This window comes from Podarcis vaucheri, assembly GCF_965113315.1.
Source record: "Podarcis vaucheri genome assembly, chromosome: 6".
Taxonomy (NCBI): Eukaryota; Metazoa; Chordata; class Lepidosauria; order Squamata; family Lacertidae; genus Podarcis; species Podarcis vaucheri.
In genome coordinates, this window is record NC_138764.1 from 58,769,827 (window position 1) to 58,789,733 (window position 19,907).

General features: G+C 43.1%; 1 protein-coding gene across 2 annotated transcripts in view; it reads right to left on the reverse strand.

The window, feature by feature from the left end:
• The window catches only part of LOC309534750 (copine-5), a 141,899-nt gene that overhangs the window by 16,777 nt on the left and 105,215 nt on the right, over positions 1-19,907 (reverse strand). For both annotated transcript variants that reach the window (XM_082227078.1, XM_082227079.1), the window contains exons 13-14: positions 10,346-10,399; positions 8,426-8,487 (exon numbers count right to left, since the gene is read on the reverse strand). In XM_082227078.1, coding sequence (XP_082083204.1) covers positions 8,426-8,487; positions 10,346-10,399 — 116 coding nt within the window. The remainder of the gene's footprint in view (positions 1-8,425; positions 8,488-10,345; positions 10,400-19,907) is intronic.

Below are 19,907 nucleotides of genomic sequence, written 5' to 3' on the forward strand. Positions count from 1 at the left end.
GGATTGCACATTTCTCAGCTGCTTCCCTTTCTCCCAACTGCAACAGCTCCAAGTCCCAGAAACCTCTGAAGCTGTGAGTAAAGCTACCATTGCTGGACAGTTTTTGGCTAATTAGGCCAATTTGACCAAATCCTGCCATCTTTTCAGCTGGCATTACAACACACATTTTATACCCCAAATGATAGACTACAAAACCATAATCAGGCAAACTGGGTTGCCTGGGTTCTCGTTGACTTGACCAAGGTTAAACAAAACTGAACTCTCTAAGTCCTCTGCTGGAGCCACTGGACCTTGGCTAGAGTGCCGTTGCTCTTGACATATGAGAAGGGAGGGTTGGGAAAATACCCCCAATTAATACACAGACCAAACATGCTGCTTTTCATTGCAGGAAATCAGTAGGCTGAGAGGCTCCCTTGTAACATCTTTCTTTTAATTCAGTGATTCCCCAGAGCCTATTTGAAAACTAGGGCATGAATGTGGTACGCACCACAGCCCAGCCACTTTATCTTCTTCAGAGGCACAGCATAATGCTGAAAAAGATGAAATTCTTCTTTTCCGGGTGATAGCTCACTGTTAAGGAACCTGTAGCCCAAATCCTCACACATCAACATGGTTCTGTGTTCTGAGCGGAGGTGTATCTAGGCTCCCTTGTGCCCTTGGCAAGGAGCTGTATTGGCACCTCCTGTCCCTTGCACTCTAGGAGAGGAGATGTGCCCAGCTGCCCAGAGCAGCGGAGGAGCGGCCCAGGGAACATGCAGATGGGCAGGCAGGCTCCTAGTTACTCAGGGCCAGAGTGGAAAGGTGTGATTTTGGAGGGCCCCTGGGCCTGTGCCATCGCTGGGTGCCAAACTCACCAACCCTTAGCTATGCCCCTGGAACCGAGTACTATGGGGCTTTAGGCTCCTAAGTGTATTCACCTAGGGTCACCAACCTTTTTTTGGGGTGGGGGTGTGGACACATTTGCAAAATGGATATGTTGTTATGGGCACCACACCTCTCCCTGCCCCAATGTAACCTTCTTTGGATTCCACATAGGCTTGAAGTAACTGTTCTACTGGTTAAAGAAGGCTTCTTTCAAGCTCATTTTGTGGTGGGAGGCAGGTGGGGATGGTCACCAGGGAAAACCTTTGTTGACACTTCTGTACCTGTGGCTGCCATGTTGCTGGCCCATGGGGTACAGAAGGTCAGCAAACTTTTTCAGCAGGGGGCCGGTCCACTGTCCCTCAGACCTTGTGGGGGGCCGGACTATATTTTTTTTTTGGGGGGGGGAATGAACGAATTCCTATGCCCCACAAGTAACCCAGAGATGCATTTTAAATACAGTGATACCTCGGGATGCGGACGGGATCTTTTCCGGAGCCCCGTTCGCATCCTGAAGCGAACGCAACCCGCATCTGCGCGTGTGCGGGTCGCGTTTTGCTGCTTCCGCGCATTCGCGTGATGCCATTTGGACTGTCTGTGCATGCGTGTGTGGCGAAACCCGGAAGTAACATACTTAAATACTTAACTTGAAGCACATTTATCCCGAGGTATGACTGCAAATCACAATTCTACTCATGTAAAATCACCAGGCAGTCCCCACAAATAACCCAGAGATGCATTTTAAATAAACGGACACATTCTACTCATGTAAAAACACGCTGATTCCCAGACCGTCTGCAGGCCGGATTTAGAAGGCAGTTGTGCCAGATCCGACCCCTGGGCCTGTACACTGCCACGGTGTACAGAGTTGCCAGCTTAGGATTCCACCGTTGCTGCATTTCATTGTCTTCAATAACTGATGATAAACCAATAGTTATAAATGTCAGGTGACTGTGTCAAGTGGCGTTGCTAACAGCACAGCACATCAGTTATACATTATGTTTTCTTTGTCTTACTAGGACTGGTATGAAGCAAGTCCCATTTCTGGGCTCCATCCCAGTGGATGAAGAACAGTGGTTTAGAGGACAGCTAACATTAGTGCTGATAAAAGGGATGATTGAAAAAGCTGCCTGCAGACATTTCTCTGGCAGCCTTCTCAGATGAGATTCCAAGCCTGTCATCTCCTACCCTCAGTCAATATCAGCTGCTCCCATGACAGACCCTTCCTTCAGATGTTGTGCAACCACCATAATGAAAGAATGCGGCTGTCAGTGGAAGATAACATTTTAAACTTCTGGTTAGATAGGCAGAGACAAGGCCAGTGGGAAAGGACTTTTTGTTTTGCTGCTGAGATCCATTGGGGTACCAGAACTAGTGCAGATACATGGAGTGTGATCCTCATCTGCCACTATATATAATACACAGACGCGCACACACATAAAAGGGTGTGTGTGTGTTTAAGAAGGTTGGAGTTAAATGGCAACGGTATGGTATTTCCTTGGAGATTTGAGGATAAGAACACAGGGACATAAGAACCCAGCTTTTGCAAGGCTCCATGTTGTCCATCGTCCTGTTTCCTACATTGTCTGTTAAGAAGTTACTGGAAAGTCCAAAAGCAGGACTTGAAGGCAACTTCTCCCACTGTTTCTCTGCATAAATACCTCTGAACCTGGCTCACAGGCATTGATAGACATATTGCTGGACCTAAGTGTAAATTCAATACTAATAAAAAAAAATACCCTCTATCATTAAAGTATTGCAAAAGAAGTAATAATGACTCTCCAGCACCAGTCGGTGAATGAAACAAGCTTAATTTATGGATCATGGGGATCCAGGGCACAGTCCTTCAATGGCTGCGCTCGTTTCTCTCTGGTCGGGGACAGAGGGTGGCGCTTGGGGGGGAATTGTCATCGCGCCACTCCTGGTGTGTGGAGTGCCTCAGGGTGCGATACTCTCCCCGATGCTTTTTAACATCTTTATGCGCCCCCTCGCCCAGCTTGTCCGGAGTTTTGGGCTGGGTTGCCATCAGTATGCTGATGACACCCAACTCTATCTGTTGATGGATGGCCACCCTGACTCGGCCCCAGACACACTGACCAGATGTCTGGAAGCTGTGGCTGGATGGTTACGTGGGAGCCGGTTGAAGTTAAATCCTTCGAAGACAGAGGTCCTCTGGCTGAGACGGGACGATATGGGATGGGGGGGGGCAACTCCCATCTCTTGCGGGGGTGCAATTAGTGCCAGCACCGTCCGTTAAGAGTTTGGGTGTAATCTTCGATACCTCCCTTTCTATGGAGGCGCAGATTACAGCTATAACAAAGGCGGCATTTTTTCATCTCCGCCAAGCTAAGCAGTTGGCCCCTTATCTCTCTCGCCCTGACCTAGCCACCTTGATCCACGTGACGGTCACCTCCAGACTGGATTATTGTAACTCGCTCTACATGGGGCTGCCCTTGAGACTGACCCAGAAACTCCAGCGGGTGCAGAATGCTGCGGCGAGACTCCTTATGGGGTCTTCGCTGCGAGATCACATTCACCCAGTACTATACCAGCTGCACTGGCTCCCGGTGGAGTACAGGATCAGGTTTAAGATGCTGGTTTTAACCTTTAAAGCCCTATACGGCCTAGGACCCTCATACCTACAGGACCGCCTCTCCTGGTATGCCCCACAGAGGAACCTACGGTCTGCAAATAAAAACATCCTGAAGGTCCCAGGCCTCAGAGAGGTTAGGCTGGCCTCAACTAGAGCCAGGGCTTTCTCGGCTGTGGCTCCAATCTGGTAGAACGCTCTGTCACAAGAGACTAGGGCCCTGCGGGACCTGACATATTTCTGCAAGGCCTGCAAGACAGAGCTGTTCCACCAGGCCTTTGGTCAGGGCCCAGCCTGACTCCCTCCTCTGGCAACCTGCACAGAATTTTGCTCAACGGTTGCCATTAATTTGATTTTAATTAATTTTTATAATGAAATGTTTTTAGAATGTTGGATTATTTGATTGTTTGATTGTTGTTAGCCGCCCTGAGCCCGGCTTCGGCTGGGGAGGGCGGGATATTAATAAAATTTATTATTATTATTATTATTCATGCTGAAATGGCAAAACTTACCAGAATAATAAGAAAATGAGGCATCTGATGAAGACCTGCATTTTTAAAATGAGCTTAAAAATATATTTGTAAATGTTTGTATCTCATGCCAGGCATAAAGCAGCTGGCAGCTGTTTATCTTCCTGTTCAAGGGCCCCACTGATCTATAAGCAGTGCCTCAGGGTTGTAAAAGGAAATTACAGGCTAGGAGCAAAAGGTCACACTGACCATACAAATTACAGAATACAATCAAGCTGCAAAAACACAATTAAGAGTTGGTAAATAGTAAGGATTATTGTGCCTCCCATTAAAACTTGAGCCACATTTTCATAAGGTTAAAAGGGCAAATAGAAACAGCAGCTGGACTAGGGAAAGAGGCTGCTCTCTGAAGCTGCTTTGAAGCTTCAGAAAACTTAGTAAAAGCTAAGTTCTCTAAGTTCTCTAAGTTCCTTTTCTTCTAAAAATCTATATATGTTATGTATGAAATATATTGGCTTAAATGTAATTATGCAAAGGATTTAGAAAGTAAGAAATGTTAGATTCTTATGTTAGATTCTTATTTCATAGATGGTGTGTGAGAAGGTGAACCCAAGATCTTTGTTTAAAATGAAATTAAAAACCATGCACCATCTGCTTTAGCCATCTGTTTTGCAGTGAATAGGGCAGCAGGGGCCAAAGGCTATGTGGTAATTAAGGTGCCTGGTCGAGGTAAATGTAAGATATATGGCTACTTGTTTGCCATTTATAGATAGAAGGAAATATAGCTCTTTGTCTCCCATAAAAGGTAATAGGAAATGGGTGTATCTTTTATGATTGGTTCTAGCAAACAGCCAATAGGAATTTCAACCAGGCTGATTGGACAGAGACAGCCAAAGGAGGAGCAAGGGGGCTGGGCTGAGGGAATATAAGTGCTGGCCATCAGGGCTGGAAGGGCAGAGCTTTGGTAACCATATACCACTGTGTCTCTCATTTATTTGTCTGACAAATAAATTATTATTTTAATTTCTCTATTGCTGCGTTGAATATTTCATTCCAGCTAAGCGTTAACCACAAGCAGGGTGCTACAAAACTAGGATAACAAACTTTTTATAAAGGAATGGAAATATATTAAATATTTACACTCAAATTGCAAACAGATAAAAACACTGGCAGGACTATTGTAATAACCTGCACTTTTTAAAATATAGATATATGAAAATAGATGAATAAAAGAAGGATTTAATATAACTTTATATATGTAGGGAATTATGATAAAAAAATTAATGAACTGCAGAAAGAGGAGGAAGTCGAGTTTTGAAATGTTTGATTTATTGAGTTAAACTACTACTGCAATGTATATAAAAATCATAAATATATATATATATGAAACAAGCTTGGTAAAATAGTCCTGTTGGGAATCCCAGTTCACCCCCACTAAGTGAGAGGGCACATAACTCAAGAAAGGAAAGGAATAATTAACAAGCTATTAAACTGGTGCATAATTAAATACCTTATTTTGAGATGAAATTGATGGAATTCCGGCCCATAAAAATGTTATGAGAGGAAACACATTTAATTCCTTGTTTGGGAGAGGTAATAGAGCTCTGGCCTTCAACGGATGGGAATGCCATGCTCTGTAATTCAAGGAACGTGTGTTTGCTTGCTGATGAACAATTCTGACTCTGCTTTGTTACGGAATAAACTGTAGAAATCTCTGTGACCTTTAAGCTTTTTTTTCTTTTTTAATCAAATCTAAATCTTGTTCTTTTAGGAATTCTTCTGACAAGTTAATAAAGGCCTAACAACCTGATTGTTGTTAAGTGCTCTGAATGAACTTGTATTGATTCCGAGAGTCTGTTGCCACTCAAGAGGAGCAAATTGATCTCTGGCAGAATCTTTTGTGACTGGACAGTGTTGCTTTCTCTCACGAGGAGGATGCTGAACTAGTGTAACTCTGGGGTGGCTGGAACAGGCAAAGCCAACACAAATGCCCATATCTGAAGGCGAGCATCACGTCCAGTGCCTAATTTCTAAATAGAAACCAGTGCTTGGCTCTGCCTGGAAACCATAATCCCTAATACTCAAAATATGTGGGAACTTGTCAGGGATGGGCAAACAGAATTGTTGACAGGACAGACGGTCACCAGGAGTCTGACAGTGCTGTAAAATTGGTTTGAGATTTTTCTTTTCTTTTCATTCTGAGAGGCCTACGTCAAGCAGCCACTTTTGGTGTAAGATGGTAAGTAGTTTGGCTCTATCCTCTAAGATGAAATCAGAAAATAGTACTGACCCAATCTCTGCTGACCTAATCATCAGCCATGCCTTCTACTCTTTAGTTGCTTGTGTCTTAAAGGTCTTTTCCAGACCAGGATGCCCTTCTTATTTGCAGCAAGTTTCCAGACTACCAACATGTTTAGGTAATGGGTGGCTGACTCTGTTTTTCTTCCTCATGCATCTTCCCAAGTACAGATACCTTCCCTCCCAGCACATTGATATTGTTAACCATCTTTCATTCTTCTCCATTATGGGATTTCGGCAGCAGTTGACTTTATTTTTGATGTGCTTTGGTTTCTCTATTACAGGCCACTCTGTTTCCCCCATAGAAGGTTGTCATCCCAGGAGATTAACATATTTCTTTTGGAAGATCAGTTGAATTTTATCTGTTAGCAAAGACTCCATCAGTGGAACTTTTATATACTTCCTGGCTCTGCAGGCTGTGCACTTTCCTTTAGGTTTTTGGTCAAATCCCTAGAAGTTTCCACCTAATCTCATGAGAATATAAAATGTACCTGCTTGTAGAAGGGTTATTTACCTTTACTGGCATGAGACTAAAAGTTCACACTGTTGTTACAGAAGAAGATGTCACTGTGATGGCTCAGAGAACCTGCTTTTTGTAGTGCTTAGAGTGTTAGTCTAGAACTGAGGAGAACTGGGTTCAAAACCTCACTGCGGTGAAGCTTGCTTGTGTTAGTTGCAATCTCTCAATTTAATTTATTTTTCATAGGAAGGAGGAGCTATAGTTCTTTATACCACTTCTATTTTGCCTTTCCACCAAGTCACTAAGGGTTGTGTACATTGTTTATCCTCCATTTTGACCTCACTATAGCCCATTGAAACAGGTTACATTGGGAGAAATTTAAACGTGGAAATAAATCAACAGCTAAAAATCTGTTTTCAGTTTGTGTACACTACGTTTGGGTATCAGCAGCAAGACTTGTGTTTTAGTCAAAAAGTGGTTTGGGGAATTCAAATATAATTTCTCTGCTTTTGAGCACCAAATAGTCCAAAGAAGTGTATTTTTTTAGTACATGAGCTTTTGTTCTTCAGAAAGAACAGACATATATTAAATTTTGTTAGGCTACAATCCTATACATTGTTACTTGGGAGTAAAGCTCCACTGAAGTTGGTAGGACTTGCTTAGTGGTAGACATGCTCAGGATTGCTCTGCTTGTACAATTTGCTGGGTACTTTGATTCTAACGGAAACACTTCTGAGATAGAAATTTGAATTCACTTTAAAAATTCACAGCTCAAAATCGAGAGTCTGTGTTCTGAAAATCTGAAAAATTTATCATGACATTAAAGATCCTGAATAATACATAGTGTTCTGTCTTCGGTAGGAATAGAAGGACCTGTCAATTTCAGTTCTCTAAGCATCTCATTTTTGGTATCTAAAATTTGGTTCACCATGTTTCTGCAGCAATTTGTGTTTTTTTCATTAAAAAAACACACTCAAAAATTCATCACTAATTGTTTATGACAATTTCTTGTAATAAACACATTTTATGTGCAGTAATGGCTAACATACACATTTTTGCAAGCAGACCCCCCTAATATAATCCATTTCTGTATACAGATAGGTAGCCGTGTTGGTCTGCCATAGTCAAAATAAAAAAATTCCTTCCAGTAGCACCTTAAAGACCAACTAAGTTAGTTCTTGGTACGAGCTTTCGTGTGCATGCACACTTCTTCAGATACACCCTGAAGACTCTGAAGAAGTGTGCATGCACACGAAAGCTCATACCAAGAACTAACTTAGTTGGTCTTTAAGGTGCTACTGGAAGGAATTTTTTTATTTTGACCATTTCTGTATGTTATTTTCAGTAGCGTATTGCTTTTTATGCACACTAGCTCCAAATATATACCATTTATTATTATTTTTGTAAATATTGCTTGGCTGGAGAACTGCACCACAGCATTTGGAGAAGTGCAAATTTTAAAAGATAGCTGTGTTTCCCTTTGCCTATGGTTTCAGAAAGTGCAAATTTGATACATTCGCCTTCAACTGCAAACTGAATTGAATCTCTCCCTCATCCCCAGTCTGCTGTGTGCAAATAGTTTTACATCCTGCGGGTACAGCATCTCTAGAGTGAAACAGGACACTCAGACCTGACACTCCTCTTGAAGACACTCAGTTTTGTTCAGCGTAGAAACAGCCAGTGGCCCTCTGCTTGCACGTATCCCCTCCCAAACACCCAATGAGTGCAGAAAGAGAATCTACTCACCCTCCTTTGATATAGTCTAGAAACGTGTGCTCTGATTCTGTAGCAAATGAGAGCAATGTCACCTTGAAAGTAAAAAAATGGGGATGCTGTTATACAGGAAACAACAAAGTAGTTACAGGCAGGAGGGTGATACTGGTGAGCATGGGGCCACATCGCGAGTGCCTTGATTTTTCCAGCCCCAAACAACTCCCATTTCCAGGAGGATTCTGTAGCCTTATTTTCAAAAGTTTGAAACCAACGTTCACCACCCTTTGCCATGGGAAATTAATTTCTTAAATTCAGGGAGAACAAATCCCGTTTTTATAAAGTTGCCAGATCACTTGGAGAATTGTCTCACAGCTTTGAAAGTGTGCTGATGCTGAATTGGGAAACCATAGGCTCTCTCAGCTGCCTATTTCCTGTTCCACAGTTGCAATAGCAAGCTGGGGCGTTACATACAAGGCAGAGGAAGTTGGGTGTAGAAAACTGCCTTGCACAAAGTCAGACTCTTGGTCCATCTTGCTCAGTATTATCTAGGTTGAATTGCAGGGTCTCTCCAGGGTTTTGGACAGGACTCTTTCTCGGTCTAAGCGGGAGATGCCAAAGACTGAACCTGGCAGAGTTGGCCCTGCAGTTAGGCAGAGTGAGGCAGCTGCCTCAGGCAGCAGATCCCGGTAGGCTGTGAGTGGCAGAAGTGAAGTGTTGGAGGTCAGAGTTGTGTGTGGCTCGTGGTCTGATCTGTGCCCCCTAAGCTAACTTGATGCTCTCAGGTGTGGTGGAGGGTGCTTTCTTATAATCAGTGTTTAAATAAGATTTAACTATCATAGAATCATCGAGCTGGAAGGGACAGCAAGGAACATCAAGCCCAACCCCCTGCAATGCAGGAACCTTTTGCCCAACATGGGACTCGAACCCACAGCCTTGCCATTAGGAGTCTCTTGCTAATCTTGTACAAAGTTTCTATACATAGAATGAGAGAGGGAAGTGCCATCTTGCTGCCTCAGGCAGCAATATCTTGGGTCAACCAAGGGCCTTCTATATTTTAAGCATGTGCTCCACAACTGAGCTACAACCCTCAACAATGGGTGGGGTTGGCCCTGCTCTTAGGCAGAGAACTGGTGTGAATAAGGTATTATTCATTACAGTGGTACCTCTGGTTGCGAACAGGATCCGTTCCAGAGGCCTGTTCACAACATGAAAAGAGCGCAACCCGCAGCGGCACATCTGTGCATGCGCTGATTGCGATTTGCCACTTCTGCGCATGACGTCAGTTTGCGCGTCTGCGCATGTGCGAGTGGTGAAACCTGGAAGTAACCCTTTCTGGTACTTCCGGGTCGCCACGGGATGTAACCTGAAAGAATGTAACATGAAGTGAACGTAACATGAGGTATGAGATTTCTATACCACCCTTCATCCGAGGAGCACAGGGAGGTTTACAATATAAAAACAAAAAAATATGTAACATGGTGACAAACAAAAGTGATACCCACCACAGTTTAAAAGGCCATAGACTGTTTAATTTGCCAAAGGCCTGGGAGAAGAGACATGTTTTTGCTTGGTGCCTAAAGATATGTGATATGTTCGCAACAAACATAGCCAGGACACAGGAGGCCCCACCCACAATCTATATTTAAAGAGCTATGCTACCACTTTAACAATCATAGCTTTCCCCAAATCATCCTGAGAACTGTAGTTTGTTAACAGTCGTGAGGGTTGTTCGGAGGTGCCTATTTCCCACAAAAAGCTACAATTCCCAGAGTACTTTAGCAATCAACCCCTCTTCCCAGAGAACTCTGGGAATTGCAGCTCTGTGCGGGAACAGGGGCTTCTAAGCAACTCTCCTTAACAAACAGCATTTCCCAGGGTTCTTCAGGGGAAGCCTCAAACTGTTCAGCTTTTTTTTTAGTGACATAAAGCCAAGATTAAAACAATGTTACTCACTGTTCCTGAGTTATTGTATTTCTTTTTCTTCATTTTCTTTTTGGGATTCACTACCTAAGAGAGTAAAAAAGAAAGAAAAAAGACCTGTGAAGGTAAGGTTTGAAAGACAAAGGGCTCCTTCAGATGTTTATTGAGCATTCACCCCTTGATCTCCTTGCACAAAAACCTATGTGCAGGTTTGTAGAGATGGGGGGGGGGAGAGAAATTTGATTCTGTTAGCATTTAAAGGCAAACTTACCTAATTTGCAATTTCAGAAAGGAAATGTGAACCGAAACACAGCCATCCTTTGAAATTCGCACGTCTCCAAATTTTGCAATGCACTCTCCAGCCAAGTAATGTGTACAAAAATGCACACACTGGTGTAAAATGTGCACATGAATGTACGCGTTAGTGAAAATAACACACAAACATGTTTTGGGAAAATTGTCTTGCTAAAATGTGTATATTAGGCAAAGTCGCATACAAAAAATGTGCGTATTAGGAGAAATTCATACTAAAATGCTGATGAATTTTCATGAGGACCTTAAAAAATTCAAAAACAGATGTGGACCTGTGGAGAACTGAACTTAAGGGTGGAAAAGTGAGAAACAGAGAGGAACAGAAATTGACATTTTCTCCCATACCTAGAAATCAGACCGTGGGCTCTTCCAGACTGCAGCTATTTTCAGGTGGGATTCAGTCACATACTAGCAAATCCAGTTTGTGCAATTAAGACTGATTTAGCGCTATTGGGCAACAACCCCAGTAACTGAATTCAGTAGTAGACCTTGGGGTCTCAAATTTTAGTGGGGCCCTGTGAAACACCAAAATTTGGGGCCTCTGCGCCTCTTGATCTCCATTCTAAATAATAATTGTGCCACCCCTGGCAAGACTCTGCTTCCAGTGTAGCTGAACCGGTTGCACTCCCCTAAATCTGCCATTGTTGAATCTCCCTGCAAACAAATCAGGATGAATCACCAATAAACAGGTCATCTGGAAATGACTTGCATCCAGTTTTCACTGGGCATTCATTCTGATTTGCTTGTGAGGTAGTTATATGACACTAAGCATTCATCCTGAGCTGCTTGCTTGCTGTTAACCATTCCTTTGTTCATTCCACACCATTCAGCACATTTTACTGTCACTTTTCTGACTGCTATGTTGCCTTCTTCTTCTTCTCCTCCTCCTCCTCCTCCTCCTTCCTATTCCTATTTCTTTTCTAAGGGAATTTGTTGCATCAGAGTGACAAATGACTTTAATCTTCTTTAATTATGCAAACCTAAATCCCTATTTGTGTGCCTCCTGGACAATAGTGACAATCTGGAGGCCCCCTCAGACAGATGTTTGCAACCCACTGGACTGTAGTGTGTTGCTGAGTAGAGAGTGGTTTGAGGAAGTAGAAGCATTCATTTATATCAACGCCATCAATGTAGACAGCACTTTGCAGAGGAGGACCTCCTTCAAGGAATGAAGAATTATCCGAGAGGATGAAGAGGGAAGGAAGAAAAGATGCACAGATATACGTAAACGAGGGAGATGGGCAAGTGCAGCTGCATGCCCTTTGGCTTTTTGGTTTTGGTTGCACCACCTTAGGCTTTGTTTCAGTTGGGATAGGGAGCAGGGGGTTAAGTCAAAAGCTTTGTGAAAAAAGCAGCTTTGGGGAGGGATTTGCAGGAGGATCTTCTTCATCCTTGCAACAACCATGCGGGAAAGGAAGCCGAGAGAGACATGCCGAGAGTGAGGCCAACCAGTGAGCTAAGATGTGAAACTGGGTCTCTTGGGGTCCAAAATCAGCTCTGTTCCAATGGTTTTTCTAGCAACAGTAACAATCATAGTGCAAATGCTTTCCTTTCTGGTGTTCCAGATGTAAAATATGGGCTGATTCAGCTGCAACGTTGTGAATGCACGACAGCATCTGGATCCACTCAAGTTTTATTTCTCGGGTCTGCTTTCACCCAGTCCTGCACACATCCCACAACTGCTAGGCTCCGCAGGCCTGTTTCTGTGCCATGTGCTGGCTTTACACCATGAGCAGGACCTGATAAAGCCCACCAGGTCAGTAGCTCACCAAGCCTTGCATACCACCACCATTTATTATGTGTACCCCACCCATCTGACTTGGTTGCCCCCAGTCACTGCAGCTACTGCTACAGTCTGCTGCCAGCACAGTAATCTTGACACATGTTGCTATGCTGATGGTTTGCACCTTTGGCTGCTCTACTGATAGGGCTGCATCTATGCTGCAGTACAGAATGTGGTTTTTTAAAAGAAGGGTTATATTCCTTATTATGGCATTGACAATATACTTGAAAGCATAGAGGCAATGTCTGTTGAAATCTCAAGAGCCAGCAGTGCTGTTGGATAAAATTGCCAATGCGTAGGGATGGGTATAGCCATGTGCTTGTCTTCATAGAATTGTAGAGAAGGGAGGGACCCCAAGGGTCATTTAATCCAACCCCCAGCAATGCAAATTTCGCCCAAATTGAGGCTCAAACCCACAACCCTAAGCTTCACCAGCTCATGACTAAGAGAACCAGAATAATTTCTGCAAAATAGTAAACAAGGCAATTACACAAAATAGGCGAGAGGCAGGTTTATGTAGGCTGCAGAATTCAGATTTTCCTGGTAAAGGGTTTAGATTGTCATGGTAGAGAATTTTATTTTATTTTTAGCACAAGGTACACACAGCCCCCGTTTCAGTATTGCACATTGTTGTACAGTGGTACCTCGGGTTAAGTACTTAATTCGTTCTGGAGGTCCGTACTTAACCTGAAACTGTTCTTAACCTGAAGCACCACTTTAGCTAATGGGGCCTCCTGCTGCCACCGTGCCGCCGCAGCCCAATTTCTGTTCTTATCCTGAAGCAAAGTTCTTAACCTGAAGCACTATTTTTGGCTTAGTGGAGTGTGTAACCTGAAGCATATGTAACCTGAAGCGTATGTAACCCGAGGTACCACTGTACTGCAACGGAGCAGCTGTCCTTATACCCCATTCTATACACCAGTCTGCTGATGCTGTGGATCACTGAGCCCTCAGAATTGTTATAGTGTAGGATGCTTTGAAGAAAGACCAAGAAGCCAAATGATCTGGGTGTTTCTTTCTGTACCAGATCTGAGACATCCCCTGAGATATAATTGATGCAAATTCAAACATGAAGCAGGGAGTCGTTTAACTGTAGCGAGAAAGCATTGAAAATGTAAAGCAAACATTCTGTATATAATCATACTGTAAACAACCACAGCATGTGTACAGATTCATCTTCTATAAAAATAGAGCCCTCATGCTTCAACAATCTCATGGCCTGATGTTTCATAGGCAAAATAAAGCACTATTTCTGCATTGAGCTCAGATCCCAATAGCCAAGTTCTAAACAAGCCATTCTGCGTTATCAGAATTGGGAAGGGCCACAGTGCAATGCCCGAGCGCATGCTTTGAATGCCAAAGGTTCAGTTCCCAGAATCTCTAGGTACAGCTGAAGGAATGGGTTTCTGTGCAGTCAGTCTGAAATCCCCATTTTTCCTTCTCCAAGGGAGCATTTCTAAAATGCATTAACTTGAGCTCTTGAGCCAATGTATAAACAGAAACCCAGCTGTATAAAAAAGTGCTCAAAGCCCTCTCCTTTATCAGTCCGTGATGGCAATGGATGGCCTTGCCAGTTCCAAGTGGACCAGGGATGGCACATCTGGGTCTTATCTTACGTCCTGACTACACTGACGCATAGACCTTGTCAGATCTGACAAGAGACCTGGGAACGGCGCCAGGAGTGCTCTTAGAGTTGGTGAACGTCTTGGTCCAAGATAAGAGTATAGGAACAGGAACAACCTTTTATGGTCAAGAGTACCAGAACAGGAACATCTGTTTATGGTCATGGATGTCAACTTACGTGTATAAGCTGATGTGGTGGATTCCTGGGGAAGGGGGGAGAGGGTGCCTGGAGGATATATATACTGTATGCAATTTCTCTTGCTTTTGTGTTTGTGGTGAACCGATTCACGCAGTGCCTTCTGCTATCCGGAGAGCAGAATAAACTCTTTCTCTGAACCAAACCTCGGTGTCATTTGACTTCCTTCCTCCCGTCTGGGAGCAACGCAGACCCCACCAATTGGTAAAGTCTAATAAGGCTATAAGGCCACAGGGCTGTCCTTTGTCTGACACCCTGGAGAGTTGCATTGTCCATTGTGTAGACAATGGGTCTGACTCAGACAGTTTCCTCTCTTCCTAAATTCAAAGGTCTTGCTTTCCATCTAGGCTTGGTTCCCACAGGACCGTAGACAATAAACCATCATTGTCTGCCAACCCTATCTGCATCTCCAATAAACAGCAGCAGCATCCCTCCTTTCCATAACTTCTCTGAACTGCATATATATATATATATATATATATATATATATATGCGCCTCCACTTCATAATTAGGCCCTGAAGCCTTCATCACACAGCACCAGCCACCTCTTGGCAGTGATGAAAGTGGGACAAACGTCTGGCAGGAGCTGCTGTGCTCAGAATTTGCTTCTGTTACTTTATTTTTTAAAGAAGTGATGTACATGATAATCACAACTTAAAATTAATGTGAAAAAAGTGGAGGGGCTGGTTCTGTATCAAGATTTTAAATTGCCATGCCTTATGTCAGTGGGAAGGGTTATAGCTCAGTGGCAGAGAATCTGTTTTGCACATAGACAATCCCAGGCATCTCCAGAGATGGTTTATGACTGATGCCTGAGCAATACCAACGTCAAAGGTGGCTCCTCTGAGGTGCGGCTGGCCGGAACGAGGCTGATTCCTTTTCTTTTTTATTGGTGAATGGGTCAAGTATTAGAATGAGTCTGTTATATATATCAACTTGTCCTTTCATTGTTGGCATACCCTCCAGCATTTCTCCGGTAAAAATAAAGACATCCTAAGGAAAAGCAGTACATTCCGGGGTCAAATCAGAAACCAGGATGGCTTCTCTAAGTCAAGGACGTCCCTGGAAAACAGGGACACTTGGAGGGCCTGTGTTGGCGAAAGGTGCAGGGGGAGAGAAGGAACACTCCCTGCATTTTGTGCTGGCTCTGCCCATTGGAACTGGTAAGGCAGAAGGCAGGGAGACAAACAGTAGGAACATAACCACAGACAGTGATACAGCCATCTAATTTTATCTCCATCTCTACTGATTTCTGCAAGGGTGGCAATGAAGTTATGTAAATACTAGACCTCTAAAGCAGATTCAAAGTACATTTCCCAATAATAATAATAATAATAATAATAATAATAATAATAATAATAAATTATTTCTACCCTGTCCATCTGGCTGGGTTTCCCACTCTGGGCAGCTTTCAACAGAACCTTAAAAACAGAATAAAACTTCAAACATTAAAAACTTCCCTAAACAGGGCTGCCTTCAGATGTCTTCTAAAAATAGGATAGTTGTTTATTTGCTTGACGTCTGGTGGGAGGGCGTTCCACAGGGCAGGCGCCACTACCGAGAAGGCCCTCTGCCTGGTTCCTTGTAACCTCACTTCTCGCAATGAGGGAACTGCCAGAAGGTGCTAGGAGCTGGACCTCAAAGAATTCTGGGGACTGTAGTTTGCTCCTCACGGAGTTATAATTCCCAGCAACCCTTAACAAACTACAGCATGCTTTGAGGGAAAGAACGTGCTTCGAATGTGCTTTAAAGGTACAGCATGTACACAGCCTGAAACAAAGGAGGAATCTGACAGGCAGCGTAACCCCTTGGATTGATTGAAAGTAAGAAGACAGACCTGTGGGGGAGAGATGAGAGCAGACTGAGTTTGGTGGGGCAGCACCCCATTTGCCCTCAGGAAAGAGCCGTCACTGGTCCTTCCAGTGCTTTGACAGAAGCCTTACTCTCGCTTTGCTTTGTTCCCAATGCAGCACTTCAAATCGTGCTATTTCAGCTCCCTTTTGCCAGCATCTCAAAAGGCTCTTCTTTTCCGATCCTCATTATGATAAACGGATAGGTTCCCTTTCCCAGGCAGTAAAATGATTTTTACCTCAGTCATTGGAAAACTCTCATTTTGAAATGCAGCTCTCTCCCTTCTTATTCCCTCCACCCTGACTGTATGTGTGACTGTATTCTTATAAGATCTCAAGAATCCATCCAAAACAAAAGGCATTAATGATTTACACAGATTCTGCCTGAGCTCCTCTCCCTCCTCATGTTCCCCCATCTTTTCCTGCTGAGGGGAAAAGAAAAGCTCTGTGAGGGGATCCAGTTGTGTCTCAGTCAGGTCAATCATTTTAGAAAACCGGCCTAGAACTGTCACAATGGATAATATTAAAGTGGAGCTGCTGAACACTTAACACATGCGGAGTGCAAAAAATGTTAGATAACGGGAGGGAGGAAACCCAGGCATCGAAGCTAAGGGATGAATGTGTGAGTGTGTCACTGGAGTGGTTTGTTTTCAGTTCCACATGGACTCTGCCATCTGCTCATGGGGCCAAATTCTCCATTTGAAGAGAGAGGTTCAGATCATCACTCTCACTGATGCCAAGTGCAACTCAGAAACAAAAAGGCTCCAAAGTAAAATAAAATAAAGAACTTATTCCAAAGGTGACACACATCAGAATTCTCTCCTTCCCCACTGGAATCGTGCTCACCTGACTGGCAAAACTGATAGGCACTGTCACCCATCACAGAAAGCAGCCCAGCATTAGAGACACACTCAGGGTAACTAGAAGGGAAGTGGAAGAGCTCTCTGTACAACAATGTGTCAGAACATTGCAAGGGGGCGCGATGTGGAGAACCGAGCTCCTTTTGCCGAAAGAGTGACAGGAACATGAGCTATGAAAACACAAACCATCTAGGAGAGAAAGACCATGCCCATCTGATTTATTTGCTTATTGTTATTTATAACATCCTCTCAGCTATCTTTCCTCAATTAGTTCCCAAGCTGTTGCACAATTCAGTCACATCTTTTAAACAATTGCCGAAACAAACTAGATCTTTATTTAGATTTGGCCTGTTGCATTGGCCTTCAGCTTATGAGCATCAATCAGCCACCCCCAACCCAAAACCCTCCTGATGTTGCTGGACTACAGTTCCCATTATCCATGACCACTAGCCATGATAACTGGGGCTGATGGGAATTGGAGTCCAAAACATATGGGGTTGAGAGAAGCCTGGTTTAACTATTACCTTGGTGGAGGAAATCAAGGTCTATCTAGTCCACCATATTATTTCCATTAGTGGCTGGCAAGACGCCCCATTGAAGCTCACAAGCAGAATGTGAGGCTTGATTTAACTGCTATGGCTATAGCTACTGATACTAGACCTATTCTCTTCAAATTTACCTGATTTTTTTAAAAAGCTGCTTTTTTGATAAAGAATTTCGTAAGTTAGAATCATAGAGTTGGAAGGGACCATGATGGTCATTAAGTCCAGCTTAGGATTCACAACAGAAGCGTGTATTACGAGCTTTGCAAATAAATCTACATGACCCAGATGAGCTTTCTCGGTGCGAAGTGTGAGTGCCTCTGATGATACAAGGGGATATCATATCATGATTATATTACAACCATGATATAAGTCATTTGTATGTCTTTTTTAAATTACAATTATTTATACCCCACTTTCAATTCCTTTCAATTCAATTTCCTATTTTGCATAGCTGCTTTAACATACAGGTGTGTCCCAGATTTAGGACAGAAAAAGTTGGAGCATATGTCATTGCAGTGTCCCACAACATTTGCTTTGGGGGTGAGAGGAGAAACAACGCAGGGGGATTTGCCTCTTGAAAATAAACATGAAATGTGTGTTGGAGAGGTGGAATGTACACACTTTAACAGAAAAAGTAAAAGAGTCCTTGGAGACGGGAAGGAAGGGGAGCATTTCTAAAGAACTAAAATGTTCTAATCCCCCCAAACTGCATGAACAGTTTGCATGCCATTGTTGTGTTTCTTCTTGTAACTATATCATACACACAGTAAACAGTATTTCTGGTTATGCTTGCCAGGGCAATTTTTTAAATTTTTATTTGGCAGTCAACCACAATAAATTTCTCCTGTAATGGGAGTGAAGGGGAAAGCAGACTTGGGGCAGCCTGTTGTTCATATAAGCCCCTTATATGCCATCATCACTGTAAGTTCCACTTCAATTAAAGTGAAACCATTCCTCCAAATTTGTTTGTCTTTTTGTTTGTTTAAACTAATAACTGTAACTCTCTCTAATCACTGTAACTCTCTTTAATCACAGTCACTTGTTCATTCTGCCAGCTACACAAGGCAAATTGTATATACTGCAAGTGACAGCAATAACAGAAGGCACTACATAGTTTCTTAAAAAATAATAATACAGTTGGGGTATTGAGTGGTATCACCTGAATGACATTGATGTAGTATTTAAACTCCAAAACCCCTTACTTGCAGATTTGCAGCTCCAGAACAAACAGAAAATAGTAACTCTCTGATTTGGAAAGATGGGGAAATTTGGAAGATAAATGTTATTAGAGAGTAGGAAAATTAGTATTTAATATGCCAGGCAGAAATACAAGAACAAACTAATAAGCTGGAGACGTTATTTATACCAGTGCAGGACCCAAGGTGGCTCACAACACAAATTAAAAACAGATACAGCTAAAAAACAACAACCTCACACCAATCGTTTATATACTTTTAAAAAAAATATATACAATTAAATAAGTTACTGTATTAAAAACAGCACTGAATTAAAAAACAACTTAAAACGATTTTAAAAGCACAAAGAGAGGAGAAGAAAAAATACAATGCCCACCAGCTAATCAACCCTACCTATAGAACAGGGGACACTTGACACTGAATACAGGAGCATAGCCTTGGTCCATCCAGCTCACAATCTGTCTTCACTGAGTGTCAGCTGCTCTCCAGGATTCAGGCAGGGAGTCTCTCCCACCAGGGACTGATCCTGGGACTTTCTGTATGCAAAGCAGATGTTCTAGCACTGAGCTATAAAACATCCACACCACATATAAGAATTGCTTTGAGCCAAAATGAGAGAATCTATCAAGCTGATCCACGCTTTTGCTTCCTAACACAAATGATAAAAGAGGTACTCCCACTCCTGCTCCTCGCTATCTGGAGACAGAGGCAATAGGAACAGATAAGGTTACCTCAGGTACTTTAGATGTCAGCTGACAAAAGCGCTTAAATTATCTAGTAAATCAAAGCTAAAAGGAAAACCCATAGTGGATTCACAAGAGTTATTGCCAAGTGCCTCCAGCTGAATTGGCACTACAGATATCCAAGGGATTCTTGCAGTTGCCTTTCCCTAATAGAGATATTTGGCATGAAGATAGAGCTTGACTGAAGTGAGTTTCTTTGAGGCCGAAGCTGCAATTCTATGTCCATGTACCTGGAAATCAGCCCAGCTGAACTAAAAGAAACATACTTCCAAGTATACATGCACAGATTGCACAGTCAGTTGTCCACAGTGACCAAGCAGCGCGATTCACTTAAAATTGTGATAGTGCACACAGCTTCATTTGCTGGTGAAGTGCAGTCCTATCCCTGACAAACGGGGCACAACCATTGGGGCTCAGTCCATTCCGCCCCACCCTCAGCCCTGTTCTTATTAACTGGTACAGGGTTGCCAAGATACTGCAGACATT